We start from the raw sequence: 25330 nt of genomic DNA on the forward strand, positions 1-25330 counted from the left end.
GTCCAAAATTAAATACAAGACAATAGACAAGCGTACCTCAGCAAGTCGTGTACATAATTATGACGACTTCATGAATAAAACTAGGTAAGGAAATAATTTTTTTAAAACCCATATAATACAGTAAACAAAGGTGAAACATAGTAAATAAAACACGCGGCTCCGACCAAAGTGAAGTATATTCAAGCAAAAGACGTTACGGCTCTTGTACGTGAGCCTTGTTCACAATGAGAGCCAACTGTGCAGTGCACTCATTCAAGTATTGAAGTACCTGTAAATATGTGCTGCCGGCATCGTGCATATACGGGTGGGTATGTGCTGCCAGTATCAGTAGTTTTGATGCCTGCTACACGTGATAACACGTGCTCAGATGAGTGTACTTCGAAGTTAGCTATCATTGTGACGAAGGCTCCCGAACTGGAGCCCAAGCGACGTTTGCTTTATTTTTTTCTTTGTCGGCGTCATGCGTTTCCTTGACAATGATCTTCGCTGACCAGACGGGATTCCGCCAGATCTTGGATTCTAAACAGTGGACCAGGTGCACAACGCGTTGAACAACCCTAAGCCGGAAGTGAAATAGTACTTTCGTTAAAGACTGGGTTCAATTTAATCAGAAAGAGTCATGGAAGCATGCAGCTGCGGTTTAGATTGAATAAAAGAATTAGTTCGAATACCTAACAGCTAATTTATTCCTATATAATATCCGACAGTCATTCGTGCAGCAGTGACAGTTGAATCATTGGGATCACACGTAGTTATGCCGAGCAAGCTTAACATTTCTTGGGGATATTAAGCCTGTATGCTAAACAGTTCCTTCCGTTGAAGGCCCGTTTGGAGACATGTCAGCTTGACTGCCTGACGCATTTGCTGACGCAATCCTCTTCGGTGGGGAACAGTGCAGCCGGGTCGACACAACGATGACCGGTGAGCGTGGACATGTCTGCACGGTAGCAGTCGCCGGTTGAACCAAGTAGCTCGCTGTAGAAGTACGCATGCTTCATGAGGTCGGCCGAGCACGCCATCAACGCCGAGGGCCGCTCGCACTGCGGTTTATGGCCTACGCTCGCGGTTGTGCACTCTCTTTCGCAGTCCGTCTGCAAGTTAAAAAATTAAGTGTCTGTAATGCTGTTTCCCCATACCCGTGTGCACTATCAGCAATGCTAGCAACAGTGCCATTATTGGTTAGATCTTATTTAAGCATAATTATCGAATGTGCCTAATTTTCTGCTTAATACACTTTACGTTTCACTTATGGGAGGTAAATGCCATGTGAATTTCTTTTCATGAACATATACCGAAAGAATGCCAGTGTAAAATAGTCCCGTTAGAACATGGAACACCCACCTTCCTCATTGCTAGCAAGATATGCGTGAAATGTTAAAGAAGAAGACAGTTTTAATGGCCTTCAACATGTGCGGAGCTACCGCAGTTGAAGACGTTTCTGAGAGGTAAAATGGTGCATCACCTGAGAGTAGTTTTTGTTATCTTTCGGTCGATTACTAATTTTAGAGCGCAGCTCTCAGACGCCCGCTCCCGCGGCGAACGTCAGCGTCGGCGTAACTGAGCGAACTAAAGCAACAGCAAAGCACGAAAGAGCGAACGCAGAGCGGGATATGAAAGAAGTGAGCCGCGAACGGCGGATACCAATGAGAGCGGCTCCTTTAGAGACTTGCGCGCGGGAAACTGATATCATGCGGTCCCACCCGACCACTCGACACGTGTCGTATCTTCGCTGAGCCGGACCACTCTTTTCGTAATATCGCCCGCTCGCGTCAACGCTCGCTCACGCTTGTCTGTTTCGCTCGGTTTGGTCTCGTTCACGCTTGTTTCCATTATCATAGTTTGGCAATGATTAGTCTAAACCGAGACGTCTTGAGGGAAAGGTTTTTGGATATATCCGATTCTGTACGACAAGACGGACCCTGAATACAAGGACGCGGAGGCGACACCCTGTACCCCATTTTCTTTGACTTTGGAACGCGGCGACGCCGCTACAGATGGGAGCATACCAACATGATTTGGTCGTGTTTCAAGTGCGTGAACAACTTTATATATCATTGTGTTGTTACGCTTCATTGCCCTGCACTCGTTGTTGCTATTTGCCAATATTTGTACGGTTCGTGTCTTTTTTCTTGTCATTTTTCTGCCTTTACAATTATTACTCTTCTTTGTTGCTAGGTGTATGATATTGTTATATACTAATATTTGTACGCGTTGCTTGGATATATTTTTATGCATTTTTGCCCTTCCTCCTTGAGCCCTCTATCGGGCATGCAGTATTCTGTAAATAAATAAATAAATCAGTGGCAACGACGTCGTCACCTTCATAAGACAAGACATACATTAAGAACGAAGGACAAATATCTTAAACGGCGGCGCCGACCTATCAGTAGACAGTAGCAAAAGCAAGCGACATCTCGCACCTACAGAGAGGAGGCGAGATTTTCATGATGTCACATGACTGCAGCAGCGGCTCGCCGCCAGTTGGCGTGGCGGGTGCCGCTGGTGTGAATGGTTTTTTTTTTCTGGCGACCAGAGTGTACTAAACAACAGTCCAGTGGATCGGACGGCGCTATCTCGCTGAGGCACCGCGTATGGAAAAATTTTGCGAGGGCGCGGCGAATGGACTGGACTGGGGCGGAGGTGCGCTTCGCGGCATAGTCAACGTAATTTTGCTGCGGACGCTGACAGCGATTGCGCGCGTGCTCTCTTATAATGGCGCTTTATTTTAGCTGCAAATTTATATTGACACCTTTTTACTACGTATACATAGTTGAGCCATGGGTTATACAGCATGACGTCTTCAGGTTTGCTGTGCGTCGTCTGATAGCGAGCGCGTGTTCGTTCAGCGGACGCCAGTTTTTCTCGCAGAAAGTCTCTGCAGTACAATTTTTTATGGCGTTACTTGCTGTGCCCGCGAGCCTTGTAGGTGGGTACCAAGTGTACTTGTAGCCAGGTGAACTGCTTTTTTAACACCGTTTTCTGAATATAACACGTAACTTTTGCCAACGAAGCCGTCTAGCCGCAACCTTAAGCTACGTAAGAACATTGGTATTGTCACGTGGTGGTGACGTTGAAGAACACAGTAGCAATACTGTGAACGACAAAACTGACTTTTATCGGGCGAACCTGTGCCCACAAGACAGGCTACACTTATAGCACAACGATAGCGGCGAACACAGTTGGCAATTGTCGAAAATCTGACCAGCGGGTCAAGCGCGTCGGCTTTTATACATCAGTCCTCGAATGTTCCAGAGTAATCGCTGGGACCCGCGTGCGTTCCACAAAGTCCCACATTATTCGCGGCGCGCACACATGCGATCAGATTACATAAGGTTCGGTCAGAGACAGCGGATAGAAGCATCGATAACATTCCAGAAACTTCCGATACATGCAGGCGCATCCTGCGCTGTGCGATAGCATTTGTTAGGCGGTAAAACGTGTCGCCCGATAGAGACAAACAAGTACACGTGCCAATATCGTGTCATTTTACACGCATTTCTTGCTGATAAAATATCGATCAGGGACAATAATCAAAGAAAAAAAATTAAATTATGGGGTTTTACGCGCCAAAACCACTTTCTGATTATGAGGCACGCCGTAGTGGGGGACTCAGGAAATTTAGACCACCTGGGGTTCTTTAACGGGCTCGTAAATCTAAGTACACGGGTGTTTTCGCCTTTCGCCCCCATCGAAATGCGGCCGCCGTAGCCCGGTTTCGATCCCGCGACCTCGTGCTCAGCAGCCCAACACCATAGCCACTGAGCAACCACGGCGGGTGTGATCAAAGAAAACAAAAAGAATAAATTATGGGGTTTTACGGTCCAGAACCGCAATCTCATTATGACAGACGCCGTAATGGGGGGCTCCCGAAATTTCGGCCACATGGTGTTTTTAACGTGCACCTAAATCGGAACGTTGGCTCCCACTTTTACCTTGTTCTCGTCTTGCTCATCGTCTTGTATGTCCATCTCCCGCCTTCCCCTTCTTTTCTTTGGATTTCTGGATTGCTTCATTATGATCATTATTATAGTGTACAGCATAACTGAAAGCAGTCGTTTATAATGTTGGCGGCTAGGACTTACGGGCTCGCCATCTGTCGGAAGCGCAGCGCTTACGAACTACGAGTGATAACGCGGCGCGCTCCTCATAGGTTTGGCTGTCGGAGCGTAATAATAACACCACGCGGGAGCCCGCCTGGACATTTCTGTAAGTACTTCCGAAACGAAGGAAGTTCTTTACTGTCAAAATAATAACTTTGGGCCAACAGAAAGCACGGGATGGTTTACAGATGCCCTCTTTAGTCCGCCTAACCGGTTTGGCGCGTGAAAGGTAGCCAGGAAATGGCTGAAATAAAAATATATTTTTATTGTGCACTGCCCGTAAAGCCAAATGTAGCATAACAGAATGAAGCCTCAATCGAGCGATCGCACGGGTTCGTAGCGACCAAGTTCGCGTCCTCATGCACGTCCGCGGACAATGTTTCGCTTTCGCTGCGAGCGCGTTTTCACACCATGCCGTGAGCTTCAGGCGGGAGAATATGAGCATTTGACAGTACACTAGCAGCCATTGCCGTGTGGAGGCTATCAGAAGTGGTCAAAAATAATTTCGTTACAACTAGGCACTTCGACGCCACCGGCGACTTCTGATGTGTCGTCACGACGATGCAATCTATTTGTTGTTGTAAATTTTTGGACGTTTCAGTATCAGTATTTCTCAAGTTGCATACCAATGTATGCTCATCGGCTTATTCAGCGAGCAATTTCCTGCTGCTTCTTTTTCTTCATCCAGTACATTCTTTGTTTGGTGCTAACACAAACATAAGCCATGCCTTTCTTTAATGCGCTTCTTACCGTTCCCTGTCCATTACAGTTTTCGTAAATATTGAGCCCGAGCAAAATAAATCGTTTCTTTTTGCTGTTCTTTCGTCAGGATGTTTTAGAAATATTCAGAAAAAGTGACGCGCCAGTAAAAAATAGCCTATATTTATTTTTCCAGCAATAAATAACACTTGCTCTTTCATACAGGTGATCATTACGCAGAGAACGCAAAGACAGTGGAATGAACATCTTTTCTCTTCCATGCGAGATTTCTCATTTGATAAAAGAGGCAGAGGTCGCTCAGTTTCGAGTGGCTCTCGCTGGACATCCTCGTCCTCGGACACGTTTACTTGTGAGCCTGTTAAGAAGCTCGCCTCGACCATTTCCAAACAAAAACCAGCTTCGTTCACAAGTGGTGGATGGCGCAGGTAAGTGCAGCAAACAAGACGCCACGGGCTTCCGTGACTGAGCTAGTTCCAAAGTTTTACCGCCATGTTGACGGTTACACGTGCTTCGCAGTACCCCAAACGCCAGTGCTGGACCCAAACCCAGAAGGCGTCCCATATTGCGCGGCGTTTGAAAGCTACGCGGCGTTTCCACAATGAAAGTGAAGGCATAAATGACTTCAATTTAAGAACTTTCATCATCGTTCTAATCTCCGCTTCGACATTTGTATGCTGCGCAGGCAGATAATCGCAAGTATAACTCTATGCAGAAATTCCAATGAGTGTTTATTTTAAAGCGATAGCGTCAAGGAGCCCGCACCACAGAAAATCCAGTATGCGTCGGCGCTCTGCGTCCGGTGTGACACGTCGTTCCGGCAAAAATATTTTCGAACCACGCATCCCCAGGCCTTCCATGTGAGGCAGGGAATTTACTAAACTAATTGAACTTCTCAATTTAAAATAAGTGGAAAGATTGCACACTACGACTTACACACAATCTACAGCCATGATAGCTCTCGGATTATAATTTGAATATACGAGAAAACATAATTCTATTACGCGAAAACTCAAACAAACCGCTTTTCCTGCATTCTACAATGCATAGACTGTAGACGGCGTCCGTCATTTGCGCACGCCGGTGCGTAAATAGCGCAAAGACCATGGAGCGGTGCGCCCGCTTCCTTGAAACACTTCCAGATGGCGCTCGCCTGCGCCGCGTCGGTTGGTCTGTGCGAGATTTTGTGGCGAATGGACGTGTTTTTCCAGAGCTCCGTGGCGGCGACAAATCAAGCTGCTTTGTGCACGCTTTGAGCTTGGTTCTGTTTTTGATTTGCAGATTTTTCAGGCTGAAAATAATAACTGGGCAGCTTTCTTTTTTTCTCTCTTTTTGTGTGCACAGGTGTGTTTCGTGTATACTTGGTTTTGCAAGATAGAGCGTCCTTTCGCGTCTCGCGCTTCAACACGTGCAACCATGTGGGATGTCGTCTTTATAGCCTTTAAATAGTAGCTTGGAAGTGGTGAGACCGATAGCTATTAGTGGTTTCACTGTGTGTGCTTTGGTAGGAAAGTGAGAGCGTGGCCGCAAGGTTGAACGCGTGCGAACACGTGTCATGCCATAAGTCTGTGCTGCATTGATTGCTTTTAAAACATTGATAAGAATTACTTTGCGGCATTATAAAAATTTAGGTTCTGTGCGCATTGGCTTTTGCAGAAGGCACGTGCTCTGAAACCTTCGCTATTTGCATTATAATAAGCCGTGAAATACTTGGCAAGAAAGCCGGGAAAGCGTGGAGAGTGCGGAGGGTCCCTCAAGGCAGACGAGGGGACGGATGAAAATGGAGAGGGAATCGAGCCAATCGACCCACAGTGTGATGTCGATGCTGGGCTGAAAAACTAGAGGCTTTGCACGATGAGCTTGTCAAATAGGTCGAAGAGTTCAAAAATGAGCTAAATATAGAGCGTCATGCACAGAAGGTATGGGGAAAACGAGTTCAAGCAGCCCAAGAAACGTTGAACAGCGCCGCCATTGCGATGGAGAATGGTTGTGACAATGATGGTCGACAATGGGACAATGGGGTATGGTCGTAACAATGGGTATGGTCCCGACGTGAGAGGAAAGGGAGTGTATGCAAAGCACATGGAATGGGTGAAACGTGGGTAGGGGGTGCAGGAGTGCAGGAGTCAATGCGCTTTGTCAAGTCCGAATCACGCGGAAAAGGACAAAGGGAAGCAGAGAGAGGTGGGAGAGAGTGAAATGGTGATTATCGCCGGTGACTCAAGCATGAAAAGGTGCTCAGAAGCAATTGTGGAGAGTGTGAAAGGCGATAAAAGAGTGGTGGCGGTAGGAATATTTCCAGGGCGGACACTGGGTTCTGTCATGGAGCGAGCAAAAGCAAAGCTCACGCAAAATGCCCACGTGTGCAACCTTGAGCAGGTGTGCTAAATAAAGCAGGAAAGTGGCAGGACTAGCCCAGCACTTGGGGAAGGGGGTAGACGACTTGCGCGAGCTGTCCCTTCAGTTGCAGGTCGTGGTATGCACGGTGCTGGAGGTGCCTGTACGTAATACTCACTTACAAAGAGCCGTAGTGGCTGCTGATGAGGCGATATGGAAACAAAGCGGAGAAAATCATTTCGAGGTTGTAGAAAAAACAGGCAAGTGAGAAGGTGTGGTGGTTTTGAACGAGACTGCATCCACTTCAATTACAGGCTTGGAAGACAAGTGGGCTGGCGACATGCTGGTCGCACTGTTGCTTTTTTATGGTGGCCCACGGTTGCTCAGGAGGCCAAATTAGGTAGTAATGAAGAAGGTCCCCTATGGAAACCTCAGAATAGCATCACCGTCAATAACAGAAAAAGGAGGAAAACAAGGAAGAGAGCTCACCATGCAATATATGCAATGCAATATGCAATAGCAATGCAATATGCAATAGGCTACATAAACGCGCAGGGCGGCAGAAGAAGGAAAAAGTGAGCATAGATCAAGGAGCAGTTAAATATAGAACAAATAGGGGTGTATGCTGTTACAGAAACGCACCTCAGACACTCAGAAGAGCTGCCAGTAACTGGGAATTGTGTTTGGGAAGAGAACAACAGAACTAAGTCGGGAAGAATGGGAGGGGGAGTCGAAATGCTCATCCATCAGGGAGCCAAATGGAAAAGAGTAAATTCAAAATGTCAAGGGCATCGTTCGTTATCAGTTACAATGAGTGGAAACAAAACTTCGCTGCGCATAACATATTTCTGGACCAGAAATAATTGCACAGAGAAGAATCAAGAGTTAGGGGAATGGCTAAGTGCTGATATTACGGGTTTCGGGAATGATGCCAAAATTATCCTATTAGGAGACATGACTGCCCACATACAGTATCTAGATGGCTATACCGACAGCAAGGGGAAGTCAATGCTAGATCTTTGTGAGCAACGTAATCTCGTTTTCGTGAATACAGGGCAATGTGTGAAGGGCAGATCACGTGGGTAGTAGGAAACCGGCAATCGACCATTGATTACTGTCTGATGACAGAAGGAATTCATGATAAGTTGAGAGAAATGGTCAGGAAGGGTATAGCAGCCTAGGGAGTGACCACAAACGCATGATTTTGAAGATGGGATATTTGGTTGGGAAAGAGAGCAAGGAGTGCAAAATGGCCAGTCAAAATCTGACCGCTGAACAAAAAACCATATTCACAAGAGTCGAAGAAGAACTTTGCAAATGGCCAAGTAAAGAGTGGGCCAAGTAAAGACTCACTATATAGTGAGTTTCTAAGTGTAATAACGAAATAAATACGGGAAGAGAAGTAACATGTTCGTTGGAAAGGAACAAAGAAACCGAAAAGCTGGTGGAACAGGGAGATACGAGAAGCGATCGCCGAATGACAGAAAGAATCCCGAGAGCACAGGCAGGGAAAGAATGCGCAGTTGCCGCAGGATGAATAGCCAGTAAATAAGAAATATACCAGGAGAAAAAATGTATGGTTCAAATACTGGTGCAAGCAAAGATAAAAGGTGAAAGTTAACGTTCATTGTCAGTAATAAGGGAGAAAAAGAATGCTACATCTAGAATATTTTGGAACCACATAAAATTATTAGGCAGGAAGCCAACAACACCTCCTAGACGAAGATAACATATTCTAGACAAACTGGAGTGACAAGCGGCATGAAATTACATCCGAAAAATAACAGCCGAATCTTTCCAAGGCAATGACGAGGTTGTTTTCGAAGAAAAAAGAGCATGAAAGAGAAAAAGGTGAAAACGGAGCTGGGACTGACAAATTTCAACTGGAAGAAAGCGGAAGCACATAGCCACAGGGCTAGACAAGGTTTCCGTTAGGCTGATTATTGAACTAGGACCAAAAAGTAAGGGAGCTCTGGTGAAAGAAGTGCAAAAAACCTTAAAATATACATGAATGCTCGACCGTTGGCGACAAAGTAGAGTGAATTAAATTTATGAATTTAATGGGCAGAAAGATAGAATTCACTCGTATAGACCGTTGACCATTACATCGATAATATGCAGGTTAGGAGTGCAGGCAATCAAATTATTGTTGCAAGCATGTGCAGAGAATAATGGCACTTTGGGAAAACTTCAGAATGGCTTCAGAATAGGTAGGTATTTGGGTGATAACTTATTTATTCTTACTCAGTGTATTCAAATATCAAGAGTAGGAAGCAGGCTGTTATATGTGGCCTGTTTAGACATTACAGGAGCGTATGACAAAGTCGACCGCTACACTTTGTCGCATATTCTTGAAGAGGAAGGCTTAGGCGACGATTGTATACAGCTTTTGATGGAGATTTACTTAGAAAATACCGTTTGCGTTGAATGGGAAGGTATGAGGAGCGAGATGAAAGTTGATATCAACAAGGGGCTGAGGTAGGGATGTGCCTTATCCCTACTGCTGCTTATGATAGACATGTTGAGGATGGAGAGGGCGCTAAAAGGAAGCAATATCGGGTTTATTGTCTCATACAAACAGGCGGGTACAGTAGTAGAGCAGCAGCTTCCAGGTTTATTTTATGCGGACGACATTGTGTTGTTGCTAGCTAACAATCAGTCATTTGCAACACCTAGCTAATATCTGTGGACAGGAAGGCGTGAATTTAGGTATGAAATGCAGCGTTACAAAATCAGGTGTTATGGTATTCAAGGAAAACAGTAAACAGACAGTGGCAATAAAGGGCCGGGAAATTCCTAGGTTAAAAGAATATAGATATCTTTGGTATACGGATAAACGAAGGGTAATAGATGTATGAAAACACGGGAAAAAACAAAAACAGTAAAGGGGAAGAGAAATGCAGCCATAATGAAACACAGAGTGCTATGGGGACACAATAGATATGAGGTGCTACTGAGGATTTGGAAAGGTTTTGGCGTTACAGGACCTATATTTCGAAATTCGGTTGTTTGCTTGAAATAATTGGTAAAATCTGGACTTGATGGGAACCAAAGGTCAGACAGACGCCTCGCATTGCGTGCTCACGGGAAGACTACAAATGAAGCTGTGCAGGGTGATATGGGCTGGAGAAGTTTTGAAGTGAGGGAAGCTCACAGTAAAATTCATTATGTGGAACGACTGAGGTATATGGAAGAAAGTAAATAGGCTGGGGACTGTTGAGGTATTTGTAGAGGGAAAATATTTATTCACATGGATGAAAAGAACTAGGAAACTTACCAGCAAGCATGCGGCCTGTAGGATGAGCAACACAGCAAAAAAGAAAGTCAAGCGGAAAGTCAGAGAGGCTGAAATAATCTCATGGGTGGCCGCAATGGAAAAGAAACCTGCCATGAGCAACTATTTAGGAGGAAAAAACGAAATCAGGAAAGAAACAATTTACGATAACTCAAAGGGATAGTCATTACTTTTTGAAGCAAGATCAGGATGCCTTAGAACACGCGCCTATAAAGCGAGATATAAGAAGAAGCACGTGCTTGCTGCGGTAAAGCTAGAGAAATGACGGAGCACGTTTTATTAGAACGTGATGATATCTGTCCAGCTGTCGATTGAGGCACCACTGCCATGCTTGAAGCCCTTGGATTCAGCAAGAGCAGGGGAAAAGTAAACATATCCGCAGTAGACATTATTATACGGCGATTGGATGATTGTTGGAAGAAAAGTAGAGACACAAACAAAACTTAGACGTACAAAAACCAAGTTCACATTAGGGGGTCAGAATATTTGCTTATGAGAATTCATCTTGGGGATTTTTTTTCTTTTCTTCTTTAAGCTGAATAGCACATTAGGCAGTATATTAGCAAGAGCTTGGTAGCGTAACCCACCACCCTGTTTCAAAGGAGACGCTCATAACATCATCCATCCATTCATCGCGGCCCATGCAAGAGATACCAGAGAGCCCACCAGCGCGCATGGCGTTCACCTTGAGCGCTTGCCGGTAAACATTACGGTTACATGCGCTGCAGTTGCCGGGAGGCGTAAGAAGCAGTCAGGTATCTTTGAATGCTGTCGCGTTACACTGCTTAAGGCAAAGCTTAAGCGCGGGCTTACATGGAGCGAATTGTCACGGCGAACGCGGCGCGGTGAACAGGGGCGCGGCGGCAAGACGTCGAAGATGCGCTGCATAGCAATACATGAGGCGAACAGCGGGCGGACGCCGCCGCGAGTTCGCCGTGTTGGTGCCAGTGTTATCAGACTTAGCATACGCGCTGTGGTAAACGATGAAACAAATATAAGCGCTTTTTAAGGTGACATATACCGCTTTTATAACTGAAAAATACACCAACACTAGCGCAGACACCAACGTGGATGCAGAAGACGAGAAAAGGCCGCGCGCGAAAGACCAGCATGCCTAGCGACCGGAACTGGCGCCTCCCGATTGGCTGTCGTACGCCGCTGCGCGCTCGACGCTTCCGGCGGCCCGACGAAAATATTTGGACAGACAGGTCGGCGGCGGCCGTCACATTTTTGGACGCCGGCCGTCGGGCGTTCGCCGCCCGAGGAAGTTCGTCGCTCGGACGCCGGTTATTCGCTCCATGTATTCCGGGCTTTAAGCGTCTCCCATACTGTTGCCCTTCTCTGCTGAGAAGCATGAAAGAGAAGCGTTTCTCCTTTTTTGCCACGTTTCTTTCCCGGCCCTTGCATCTCTAGACACTTACTGGGTTAGCATAGCGATGGCGACAGTCGGACGCCGACGGACGAGCTTCGAGATACAACGGCAGCGGCAGACAGAGGATACGCAGCAGGAATCTTCACGTGGGCAGCGCTTCAGGCGCTGTACGCTCGTCATATTTCGAATGAAAGCGGCAGATCGGTTTTCATTACGATTATCGTAACAACAAATGGCGTTTATAAAATTACGCAAATTGCTGTCGCCTGCGGCAGCGCCATCCGGCAATACTGTCCGATACATTATTCGCGTGAAATACAGCAATAAGAATTTGCTTAACCAGTTTTAGGTAAATAAACAACACACTGCGGCGACTAGTCGTAAATCTAGTGTCCCCGCGCTCAATGTACGTATAGCGAAGAAAGCATCCTCGCGATCTCTCCAATAGTTTTTTATGTCTTCTATTTCTCCTTGCATGAGAATAGGTAGGTCAATATATATTTTTTCGTTTTGTCCTGCGCAAGCCTAACTGCACCCCACAATGCTGCGCATTGGATTTGGCAACCGAAAGGCTGTTACTTACTGATGCTACTCACCTTGGTTTTGTAGCCCCATCCTGCAGTCACATTGGGGCAGGCACCTTCGGGGTAGTCCCACTCGACGCAGTATCCGGAGGTCGCGTTCAAGAAGTACCAAGTGCGGGACAGGTCTTTGCTCGAACACGGACGTAGCGTCGTCTGAAACCCAGCGCAGTTCTTCTTTTGGAAGAGGAAGCACCGGGATCGACACTCGCGCTCGGTGGCGAGCTGGCCGACGAACTTGGGGCATACTGCGTACTCATCGTGCGCCGTTGAGCGGCACGTCTGGTCCCTGTAGTACCACCCGTGCACCGCCCTACGGCAAAAGAAAACATCAGTGTTCAGCTGGCACGCTGGTTCCTCTGTCGTGGTCATCTCAGTCGTCATCGCAGTGGTTATGACCGCTGGTTGTGTCTCGCCGAAGACCGGATCTCTGCGCGCTCGGCGACTTAGCGGAGCCGGCGTCAACGTCGTCTCGACACTAACGAAGACGTTGCGCGAGAGCTCGTCGGGACGGAAGACGGCCTGGATGTTGTCCAGACGCGGAAATGATTTCTTCGTGGCCTCGCGCGTGGACCACACCATGGTCGCGCCCAGAAGAAAGAGCGTGAGGCCGAGCATGGACAGCGTGCCGACACAGCGATATGCCAGGGTCAGCCACGGTGATCCGAGGCGTGATGTCTCCCTTTCGCGTTGTGCGGGAACAACGCTGACCGTCACGGCGGCGCCATCTGAGTGCCGGCTGTCTTGAATCTCTGCACGAGTGACCTCATCCGACCTTGTTTGCGAAGCCACTGTTGGCGTTCTCGGGATGGCTCTTGTGAGCGTTCGCGTCTCGTCATCCATTCCCGGCATTTTTGTCCTTGCCTCCCAAACAATGACACTTGCCCACTACGGCGGATCGGCCAGAATGTAAGTGGTTTAAAATGTGTTTCAGTGAGTAATATGGCAACCAAAATAAACTTTATAATCACAAACCATGGGTTTGCATAGTTGTTAGAGAGACATAAAAAAATATTTAGCAGGCAGCATCATGACCGTGTGTCTGTCCTTGTTTCCTCAAGATAATCTAGCAACTCAGTAGACCAAAGCGGTCATATCGCGTGGTGCTTCTTTTTTTGTATTTTGCTGGGGTCCGCAGTAAGCTGAAAAACACTTATACCTAATAGCCAGAAAGAGAGAAACAGTTTATTCGTGACGTTTTACAAACCGCTCGGCAACTTTCTAGTTGGAATTATTTTCCTAGCTTCGTTGCTTCAGAAGTTGCTTAATTGTTCTTGAGTAATTATCTAATTAGGCCAAATACAAAAATATCGTAACACAATACATAGAAAAGTGAGCGAGATACATTTGGTCGCGTCGTCTTAGAGTGCAGCGGCATATTTTTAAGCTTTGGCTAAAATTAGCTGAAACACCCTGCATATACACAAGCGTATACTCAACATTATAAACAGCTTCAAACGCGCAGCACCCCAATCGCAACTGGTTATCAAATATTCTAGCAATGTTCATTTACAGGTAGCGCTGACCCTCTACTATGGATTAGCCAATAATCAGGCAATTCCAAAATTTATTCTAATATAATACTAGGGACTCGAAAACTAATGATCACAGAACTAGGAACATTAAGATATGTGGTGCCCATATATGGCAAATAAATTATCTTAGCAAAAGAAAGTAGGAGGAACCTTTGAAAACTTCACATGGTATTCATTTGACGCCTCAGATAAAGATATAAATGTCAATACAAGCCTTCATACAGCACTGTGTTTCATCGAAGAGGCCCCGAGGAAGAGAATGACTTGCAGAGAGAGGGTAAGCTCAAGCTTGTGAAACGGAATTTCGAAACAACTCGTTTCTTTAGTTTGAAAGTCGGCAATTGAAATTACAAATTCCTAATGAGAATCAGAATCATCGGAATAGCAGGATAGAGGGAGAACATGGTTCCAGAACAGACTAGACCTGCAGTTAGCTGCCGTTCAGTTGTATTTAGGTGCTACTCCAAGCTAATGAAAATGCAGTGGCTCGCATGACGATGTAAACCACACTCGAAGTGTGCGGCTGCCAGTGACACAGTTTAAATTGATAGAGATGACAATTCATAGGGTCATTCCTACATATCAATATTTTTATATTATATACTTCTGTGGTGTTTAGAAAAGGGGCTGAATTCTTGCTTACAAGTAAAAATACCTATGCAAGAAATATCGACAGTCTCAGAAAGAGATGAACGACATCTTGCTTCAAAAGAATTATCACCGGATCATCGTACGCTGGAACACCATAGGATGAAACTTTGCAATTTCGGAAAATATTACTATCTCCGCAATCCCGATCGACTATTGCTTTGGAATGCTCGGGCCCTCGGGCTCAGTGCTCGGGCCCAGAAAAGCGAAGTCGCACTCGATCAGCAGCTATACTATCTTTCACTAACTTCTAGGCTCTACATCTATATCTACAGCAGCAATGATGGAGACCGCCCTTTTCCAGAGAAGGATTTGTGCCCTCTGGGCTTCAGTGGTGACCTCAAATGGCCGACAACACTTGCCACGAAGAGCTTGCGTCCCCCGCATCACCTCCACGGCCGTTTAAGCAACCATCGATCATCTTGCCCCTTTCTGGACGCAACACCATGGTTCGTACCGGCTCAATAATTGTTCCATGTACAGTACATCACCTCTGTACATGTTCGCTTTGCTGACATCCAGCCTTCACTTTCTCGGGACGTCACGCTATAAGTGTGCGATGCACAGTCCAATTCTCATGTATGAAGACTAATGTGCGCATGTCTCGTGTGGTAGCCGGCCAGTGACTCTAAAAGAAGAGAAACAATAGTGGGATCCGGCGCGAGCTCGCAAGACGCGGCACCTCGGCCAACAGCCAATCAGGAAGACACACGAGTTCGATAAGATGGAGGAGAAGAAGAGAAGAAAGAAAATGGCAGGTTTTTTTCCTGTCTGGAAGAAGCCCGGTGTGGGGCGTAAAAGAAGCGGGGCTGTGGGGCTGCGGGTGCGAACCTCAAGACTTCGAGAGTGCGGAGCTGACGAAGCGAGGCTGTCAGGTTGGGGGTCCGAACCCGAAGATGTCAGGTGCGCCGGGCCGAGAAGCGAAACTGGCGGGCTGCTTGCCCGAGCTTCAAGACTTCAGCGACGGTCCGACCTCGGTCGTACTTCCAACCTGTAGTGTTCGCGGGTCCTGGTGAGATGGTGCAGAAGGCAGGCATTTCCTACCGCTACCCTCCTGTGATTGCTCGGCCAAACTGCGGCTGATCCTAACGAAGCGAGCAGCAACTGATGCTCAGGCGACCGACGCCCTGCAGCTGTATCACAATGCATACGTGAAGTAATTGTGACTGGTAACGGACCCTAATGTTTTAAATAATTATTTAGTTTTGTGTGACCATATGAAGCTCCATGAACGTCTTTGTTAGCCTTGGCATCTTGTTTAGTTGGTTTGTGTGTGTGATCGCTTGTTTTATTCGTATACATATTTCGTTATAGACTCGGCATCCTTGTTTCTCTTCCCCACTGTAGATTCGTCTCAGTGGTGGCCAGAACAATTTGAGTCATGCAAGTGTGAATACACTACCGAGAAAACGCCACATTAACCTACGACGAACGAGTAATCTAGCTTAGCATGCTGTCCTTGCATAAGCGTCTGCAACAGCTCATGAATAGATCTTCACAATACCAAGCAATATACCGTGTGGATGTGAATGCCGTTGACCATTTCGCTAGCATCTTCGTTCTGGATCCTGGCCACTAACTCGTAGGTGCTTTTACAGAGAACATATCCGCCCACCTGAACGCGGCAGAAATAAAACTGCAAGGAATTGCTCAAGCGCTGCGGTGTCACAACCAACACACCCAGTAAAATTACCCGTATCCTTCTCACCGAGCACATATTCACCGGCCCTTAGGAGGCATGTCGATAGATTAAGTTCAACAAATTGGACAAGGACACAGTGAAAATACCAAATTCAAAATGCAATTAGAACAACAATATCAATGGACCCAGGGTAAGCTGCAACAGCTGGGCTAGTGAACGAGCTACCGTGCTCGTCCAAGCTGAATTTGCAGGGCGCGTGACCGATAGGAAGACGAAGAGGAAGACGACGCTGTTCGATCTGTTGTCACCTCAGCTCTGTAATTTTTCCATAGGTTTTGCTATCCACTAAGTAAGTTATTTATATCCTTGGAAGACAGCCGCATCTTTAAGATGGTACTGTCCGAATGGAAAGGGTACGGCTGCTCCGGCGCCGGCATCTTTGAAGGGACAGTGGCATCCGAAGGAAGCCAGCGTGGCGTAGGCGGCCATGGCCTCGCAAGGCGTGGAGCTGCCAATCATCAGGGACGATCAGCAGTCCAGTGCGTCATCATCGCTCAGTGGGGACGACTGAACTATCGTCGACCCTGACGAGGAAATGGCTGATATGGCGGAAGTGGACAGCGACGGCTTCAAGATGGTAAGTCATCGGAAGCAAAGAATGATCGGAATCCCAGTAGTAGTTTTACCAACGGAGAAAGGTGTTGATTTGAGAGAGCGGAACCCTATCAGGCTCTTCGAAGCCATTAAAGTACTGCTGGGATCTGCTCCGATTCGCAGTCGCTTCACAGCCCAAGGTGCTCTTCATATAGATATCGCAATGGAAGAGCAAGTTGACATTCTTCTCCGATGCTCTCAGATTGGTGACATAAGAGTTAAAGCTCGGTTGCCCCACTCCTACATGACTAACACATCTGTTATTAGGGGAGTACCAGTGTGGTATTCGGAAAGCGACCTTCTTGACTACTTGAAACCGCTAGGTGTTCTGCACGTGAAACGTCTGATGCACCGGGTAGAGACTCAAGAAAAAGAATGGGCAGCGAAACCTACTAACTCTGCTGTGCTAACGTTTGCTCCCAAGACCGAGCGCCCAGCAAAAAATTTACCTCCGTATTACCAAGAATGAAGTCAAAGAATTCGTTGAAACTCCTCCTCGATGCTTTAAGTACCAACGCTTTGGGCATGTAGCCAAAGTTTCCATCAAAGATCAGCGTTGCAAACGGTGTGGTGGCGCCCACGATTACAAAGCCTGCAAGGTAGATTTTGCTTGCACTAATTGTGGCGGTGACCATCCAGAGATTTTCAGTGGCTGCCCCTTCCGTGTAAGTGCCTTACACCGTCGAGTGTCCTTCATTAGTGGTCCCAAACCACAACCTACTGAGAAGCCGATACCTGGAAGTGACAAGTTCCCTGCGTTAGAGCCGCATGTCAAGTTCCCTGCGTTAGAGTCGGATGTTCGCGGCGTGGCAACAAGCGACGTCAGTGAGCGACCTGGCCCTAGCAAGACGGCAAAGTCCTCAGTCGGTGAGTCGGTTGTTCGTTCTGCTTCAGCCAAAAGTGTCAATGTTCCTCAGCGACCAGATCAAGGCCAGACTCGAAGACAAGGAGGACATTCCCTTGCCTCAAAAAAGACGAAGAAACCAGCTGCAGTGGCCAAGAGTGGGTCCCAGTCCGCATCTTTCGTTGAAGTTGAGGCAGTGCGTCCAGCAAAATAAGGAGCTCCGAAATCGGGAGCTGTCGGACCTTTTGCGAGTTTTGCTTGAAGTCCAGCGTTCATATGTTCAAGCGATGCAGACTAGCACCCTGAAGAACTTTCTACAGCTCATCCTTTCCTTTGAGTCCATGATTACCGCCTTAGCAGCGAACTTTACCTTATAATATGGCTAGTTTTCTTCAATCTCGTGCAACTAAAAATCACCGAAAAGTGCCGTTTATTATGCAATGGAACTATGCTGGGATTATAAGTCGATTAGCAGAACTGAAATTATTTTTGAAAGAAACTTGTGTTCCAGTATTAGCCCTCTCGGAGGAGGTGGCCTACCAAGGGGGAGATCTTTTACTGCATATGTCGCACACAAGAATTGCAGCATAAAGTCATTTCCAGCAGGAGGTGCCACCCTTTAGATACCAAGAGAGATTCCTCATGTGGCTTTGAACGTCACCGACATTATCGAGGTAGCGGCTGTGAGGATACAGCTCGCCTTCCGAACTCTTTCTGTTGAATCCGTATACGTGCCTCCGCGGAAGAAGGTAGCAATGGATTTGTTTCTCCAGCAGCTTTGTGACCGTTGCCCAGCACCCCGAATTATCTGCGGTGACTTCAACGCCCATCACTCTGTCTGGGGTGACCGGAACACAAACTGCCGCGGACGCAAACTTGTAGAAGTTATCGACACTTTGGACCTGTGCGTGGCCAATGACGGAAGTCCCACTTTCTTCCGGCCTCCAGCCTCAGCCACATCTATAGAACTAACCTTGCATTCACTTGACGTCCGTGTGAAGTGGTCAACTGCACCTGACCGCATGGGAAGTGACCACTATCCAATTTTAGTGTTTGCTACCGACTTCCATATGCGCGGGGCTAAATGTTCCAAGCGAGCAATGGGGAAATCACGCTTCTTCAATGATCAGGCTGCACGATGCACTAGAGACAAGCCGAATAATGTACCAGCTCCCTTTAATTTCCCCCTCGCTATCACAGCTGGAACCACTTGAGGTTTTGCACAGAAAGGGCCTAAAGCGCGAAACACACGGTACGACGCGGTGACGGATCCGACGTGAGGCAATCCGGTTTTCGGATGCTCCGGCTTTCCGCACACGTCAATTTGAGACACACGGTTCGGAAAGTCATCGCGGCGCCGGTTAGTTGTAGCTCCGCCCAAAACTGTGTTGCACGACCGACCATACAACAACAAGAAAAGTCGCCAAAAGTTTTTTTTCTCCATGATTAAATATAATAATATGATGCGGAGAAATAAAATAAGTTAAGATCGGCATGGATTTATGCAAATAAACGCTGTATTATATGTAGTGATACATTATTGGCTGTACGCGGAAGAAACTAGTACTGAGATGTTGGTAACAATGGCAGTACGAAGGCAGGGACTGCAAGCAAGTGTTTGTGTTGTATGCTGCTGCTCCTTGCTTCGTGGTTTCCGCAAGTCAGGCGTGAGCGAAACTGATATGGTCCTTACTAAGCCGCAAAAGACTGCAGTCACTGAAAAAGAAAGTTCTTATTCAAAAAAGACTGGAAGAAGAACACCGGCGCAGATGGTGGGTCTGACCCTCGTGGAGAACGCGCCAGGCGGAGAGCGAGTTTTCACCACGGTACGTATCGTGTGTTTTGTTATCGCTTGCACAGTGCTACTAATTACACGCGCCAGAACCTTTCGACAGCTTAAAAGCCAATTTGAGCAATTTCGCGCGACAGTATCGTTTGTCGCTCGATGTGATGTTTCGGGCGACTAGGTAATGAAAAGCCGGCGGGAATCTGTGGCAGTGTTTCGTGCGTTGTGCTCTTTAAAATATTAAACTCGAGATTTGAAAGCCAAAGAAACTCATTTCCTGTCGGGAATCGAATGCACGTTTCAGAAAGTTGGAAAAACAGTACGTGCTATTTTTGGTAAACTTCACGTGGAGTAGCAGTGGAAGTCGATGTGAGTGAATACGGCGAGTCCGCCGTTCACCAAGAAAATGCAGCGAAGCGCACCGCGCTACCTCTTCGTCGCCCTTCATGTGGTTTCAGTGGCAAGCGACGAGGTGACGCTGCGCAAGTTTTGATCGAATGGGCATTGTACCCTCATATATCGCTGGCTCAAGTGCAAGGTCACATTATTCGTCAAGTGCATTCTGCGATTTTTTTGTGTGTGCTTAAAAAGAAAATTACTAGAAGTCTGCTACCTGCTGCAGATGGAAAAAAATGCGGGATGGCGACATCAACTACTTAAAAAAATACTACCGCATGGTTCCGCAGCAGTTTGATTTCCTGCTAAGTCTTGTTGGAAGGGACCTGCAAAGGCTTTATTGCATTCGGGAGCCCATTTCATCAGCGGAACGACTGGCCATGACGCTCAGGTAACAATGCCATGTGGTTGTAGTGCGGCCCTGTATCCCAACACTGGCCATCTGCTGTACAATACCATGCAGAATGATCAGTGGCTTCATTTTCGGCCTTTTCACTTACTTCTAATGGCCCATGAAGCAGGGATTATGAAATATGTATATTCCACAATATCAATGCAGGTATTTGTCTTCTGGTGACCTGATTCAAGACATTGCACTCTCCTTCCGAGTGCGCATATCCACTGCACGCCTGGCTGTCAGAGTCGCATGCAAGGCACTGTGGCACAGGCTTCAGCCAATATACATGCCCGTAAGTACATTCATGTGTAAAATTCTGGATGAAACAAGTCATGCTAAACACAGAATTTTCAGTCACATACCACCATTGCTATGCTGTATACATATTAATGCGCTAGATATGTGGTCACTTTACAAAGCTGGATTCGCATTGTGCACTGATTTCTACAGACGAGTGTGGTGTGGCTGAGCAGCAAAGTGCAGTGAAGTGCATTGCTGTGCTTCAAAGAGGCGTGCCAGAAGCAGCTTGTTTGCAGTGTTATTGTTTGCAGTGTTTGGCAGCACTCAGTGATGTCATGCTAGCTAATAGAAATTGAACCGATCATCTCAATACAGGTTAAAAATGGTGTTCGAATGCTTTATCATTGCAGTTTGTCTTAATATGTGTCCATGATGCATCATTTATTCTTATAGTCGTGTGTTTCCATGATGTTTTTTTCAGAATTCGTTAAGTCAATATTCGTTATTTGCAAATGAAAACATAACAGGGAGAAATTGGAGTTTATTGCTGTCTGGCAGCTTAATGTTCAAGATTGTCCTTGTAACTTCCACGGGATTTGCAGCCAGTTTCACAGCGCTAAAACTGTTGCTTTCGCTCGTTGTAGGTGAGGAACCTGTGTGTGACCCTGTGAGACGCCCGTCAGTCGCTGCTACAATCGGCTGATTCCGCAAGCACCGGCCGACTGCCGCCCATCGAGCACGAAAGCTGCTGCCTCGTGTCCTGGACTCATATCACCTTGCGTCGTGGGAGCCATCGTCGTGCAATCCCGCGCAGGTTATACCGGAACGCACCGCAGCGCCCTCAAGCCAAATATAAGAAGCCTCAGCGGCAAACGTCAAACGGGATTTGCAGCCAGTTTCACAGCGCTAAAACTGTTGCTTTCGCTCGTTGTAGGTGAGGAACCTGCGTGTGACCCTGTGAGACGCCCGTCAGTCGCTGCTACAATCGGCTGATTGTGCAAGCACCGGCCGACTGCCACCCATCGAGCACAAAAGCTGCTGCCTCGTGTCCTGGACTCATATCACCTTGCGTCGTGGGAGCCATCGTCGTGCAATCCCGCGCAGGTGATACCGGCACGCACCGCAGCGCCCTCAAGCCAAATATAAGAAGCCTCAGCGGCAAACGTCAAACGGGATTTGCAGCCAGTTTCACAGCGCTAAAACTGTTGCTTTCGCTCGTTGTAGGTGAGGAACCTGCGTGTGACCCTGTGAGACGCCCGTCAGTCACTGCTACAATCGGCTGATTGTGCAAGCACCGGCCGACTGCCACCCATCGAGCACAAAAGCTGCTGCCTCGTGTCCTGGACTCATATCACCTTGCGTCGTGGGAGCCATCGTCGTGCAATCCCGCGCAGGTGATACCGGCACGCACCGCAGCGCCCTCAAGCAAAGTATAAGACGCCTCAGCGGCAAACGTCAAACGGGATTTGCAGCCAGTTTCACAGCGCTGAAACTGTTGATTTCGCTCGTTGTAGGTGAGGAACCTGCGTGTGACCCTGTGAGACGCCCGTCAGTCGCTGCTACAATCGGCTGATTGTGCAAGCACCGGCCGACTGCCACCCATCGAGCACAAAAGCTGCTGCCTCGTGTCCTGGACTCATATCACCTTGCGTCGTGGGAGCCATCGTCGTGCAATCCCGCGCAGGTTATACCGGAACGCACCGCAGTGCCCTCAAGCCAAATATAAGAAGCCTCAGCGGCAAACGTCAAACGGGATTTGCAGCCAGTTTCACAGCGCTAAAACTGTTGCTTTCGCTCGTTGTAGGTGAGGAACCTGCGTGTGACCCTGTGAGACGCCCGTCAGTCGCTGCTACAATCGGCTGATTGTGCAAGCACCGGCCGACTGCCACCCATCGAGCACAAAAGCTGCTGCCTCGTGTCCTGGACTCATATCACCTTGCGTCGTGGGAGCCATCGTCGTGCAATCCCGCGCAGGTGATACCGGCACGCACCGCAGCGCCCTCAAGCAAAGTATAAGACGCCTCAGCGGCAAACGTCAAACGGGATTTGCAGCCAGTTTCACAGCGCTGAAACTGTTGATTTCGCTCGTTGTAGGTGAGGAACCTGCGTGTGACCCTGTGAGACGCCCGTCAGTCGCTGCTACAATCGGCTGATTGTGCAAGCACCGGCCGACTGCCACCCATCGAGCACAAAAGCTGCTGCCTCGTGTCCTGGACTCATATCACCTTGCGTCGTGGGAGCCATCGTCGTGCAATCCCGCGCAGGTGATACCGGCACGCACCGCAGCGCCCTCAAGCCAAATATAAGAAGCCTCAGCGGCAAACGTCAAACGGGATTTGCAGCCAGTTTCACAGCGCTAAAACTGTTGCTTTCGCTCGTTGTAGGTGAGGAACCTGCGTGTGACCCTGTGAGACGCCCGTCAGTCGCTGCTACAATCTGCTGATTGTGCAAGCACCGGCCGACTGCCACCCATCGAGCACAAAAGCTGCTGCCTCGTGTCCTGGACTCATATCACCTTGCGTCGTGGGAGCCATCGTCGTGCAATCCCGCGCAGGTGATACCGGCACGCACCGCAGCGCCCTCAAGCAAAGTATAAGACGCCTCAGCGGCAAACGTCAAACGGGATTTGCAGCCAGTTTCACAGCGCTGAAACTGTTGATTTCGCTCGTTGTAGGTGAGTCTGCGGCGCTTTGGCGAATTTCGTGATCCCTATTTGGCTGCAAACCCCAATTGGAGTTGTGTAAGATTTTTTGAACAGAGATGGGCATTGATCAATGTACCTACCGCACCAGGATCGGCTGTTTCGTCGCGCTTAGTAGAGTCACTAAATCGTGCTCACCCGTGTGGCTACGGCCAGCATCGGTGTGTCGGACATCGAAGGCTGGCGTACAATTGTTCGTAGTTTTGTTCTGTGTCGCGCACCTGATCATCTGTGCAGGGGACGTCGAAACAAACCCAGGTCCTGACAAGGTAGATCAAATTATGAATTTTCTCAAAGAACTTTCTGCGGCTAATGAAAAATCTCAGAAAGACATGTGCGTAAAACTCAAGGACATCCAGTCGAATATTACAGATGTCGAAAGACGGTTGTCACAAATTGAACAGCGCCTAGAAACAGTTGACAGCGTTCACAAAGATGTATCCACAGTGGGGATGCTTGTGCAGGAAACTCGGGATCAGGTTCGAACCATTGAACTTAAACAAATTGAACAAGCCAATCTTGCCGTGGATGATCTGAACAACCGAATGCGGCGGAACAACCTTATATTCAAGGGCATTCCCGAGGAAAGAAATGAGAAGTGGAATGACACGCAAAAATGAATTACAGAGTTTATAACGAATACATTCGACATTCAGCCTAGTGGTATTGAAAGGGCTCACAGACTGGGACAGGAAAAGCCGGGATATAATCGCCCCATAATAGTTACGTTTTTGAACTTTAAGGATAAAAACAATATCCTGAGGAATGCATTCAAGCTTAAAGACGTTGCATCTGCTCGAGTATGGGTAGAAGAAGACTTTTCACCGCGCTTGCGGCAGATCAGAAATAAACTCCGCGATTTTGCTCGGACTAACTGCCAACCCAACGAAAAATTCAAGCTAGTTTTTCATAAACTAATTCTTGCCAATAAGCACTATACGTTTGCTTCCTCGACCAATAAGGTGGTAGTTCTCCCAGACCACCAGACACGTAGAACAGACGAATGAACCTGACAGAACCCATCCGAATAACACCTTGTCAATCATAGTATCAAATTTCTGAAGTCTGTTAAACAAACAAGGTCATCTGCAAGCCTTTATTGAATGCTGTTCCGCGGACATAGTCCTTGGTACCGAAACTTGGCTTTGCTCTGATGCAGCTGACGGCGAACTATTGCTTTCGAATAGTTTTTCCTTGTTTAGAAACGACAGAAGCACATCTCGAGGCGGTGGCGTCATAATTGCTGTAAATAAGAAGTTCAGTGCGCACCTTGTCGACACTTTTTTCGTCCTGGAAATATTGTGGATCGCACTCCGTTTATCGCCGTCTGTAACTTGCGTTATCGGGGTTTGCTATCGGCCACCCAGTTCTTCAGATGACTTTGTTGAATGCCTTCATGATTCTTTAAGCATTATTCAAAGCAACTATTGGTCATCGGAAATAATACTTGCAGGTGACTTTAACTATCCCGGAATTGACTGGCCGACATGCAAACCCGTCGAGGGCGCAAGATGGCATGAATGTAGGCAGTTTCTTGATGTTCTTTCTTTGTTTAGTTTGAGCCAAATGGTATCATGTCCCACACGTGGTGATTCAGTTCTAGATCTTGTACTGACTACAGATCCACAAAGTATGTATGTACGCGTCCTTGACTGCATGAGTGACCACAATGTTATCCACTGCGAGTACACCATAAAATATGAAAAACCTCGTAATGCAAAGAAAACCATATACGATTACAACAGAGGAGATGTACGCGGACTAAATAACGACCTACTAACATTTTCTACGCAGTGTTTATTGACCTTTCCCGAGCGTGATACAAACGAAAATTCGCAGATCTTTCAAAGGACGCTCACTGAATTGAAGGAAAGATATATTCCAAGAATTACTATCAAATCTTCAAACAAAAACACGTGGTTTACAACGCATGTTAAGCGGTGCATTATTAAGAAGGAAAGAATGTATTCAAGGGCAAAGCTTTCGACCTCTGCCGACGACTGGGAACGCAATGTCGAACAGGCGAGACTTTGCAAAGCAGAAATTCAAGCAGCGAAGGAAAAATTGTGCAACTACGACTTATCA

The 25330-nt window shown here is 47.4% G+C and overlaps 1 protein-coding gene across 1 annotated transcript; it reads right to left on the reverse strand.

Annotated features, from left to right (window-relative positions):
• Nucleotides 1-607: 607 nt before the first annotated feature.
• LOC142558301 (uncharacterized) lies at nt 608-13245 on the reverse strand. Its single transcript, XM_075670450.1, has 2 exons — nt 12418-13245; nt 608-1091 (listed from the first exon to the last, which is right to left on the reverse strand). The coding sequence occupies exons 1-2, from the start codon at nt 13243-13245 to the stop codon at nt 840-842; spliced, it is 1080 nt and encodes a 359-aa protein (XP_075526565.1). The 3' UTR covers nt 608-839.
• Nucleotides 13246-25330: the final 12085 nt, after the last annotated feature.

The sequence above is a fragment of the Dermacentor variabilis genome, chromosome 9 (genome assembly GCF_050947875.1).
Source record: "Dermacentor variabilis isolate Ectoservices chromosome 9, ASM5094787v1, whole genome shotgun sequence".
Classification (NCBI taxonomy): Eukaryota; Metazoa; Arthropoda; class Arachnida; order Ixodida; family Ixodidae; genus Dermacentor; species Dermacentor variabilis.

What these genes read in the sequence shown, in the direction of transcription:
- LOC142558301 (XM_075670450.1), bottom strand. Translation starts at nt 13,245, where the DNA reads ATGGATGACGAGACGCGAACGCTCACAAGAGCCATCCCGAGAACGCCA. An exon ending in GATGGGGCTACAAAACCAAG is followed by an intron (nt 1,092 to 12,417) that starts GTGAGTAGCATC and finishes TTTAACTTGCAG; the next exon opens with ACGGACTGCGAAAGAGAGTG.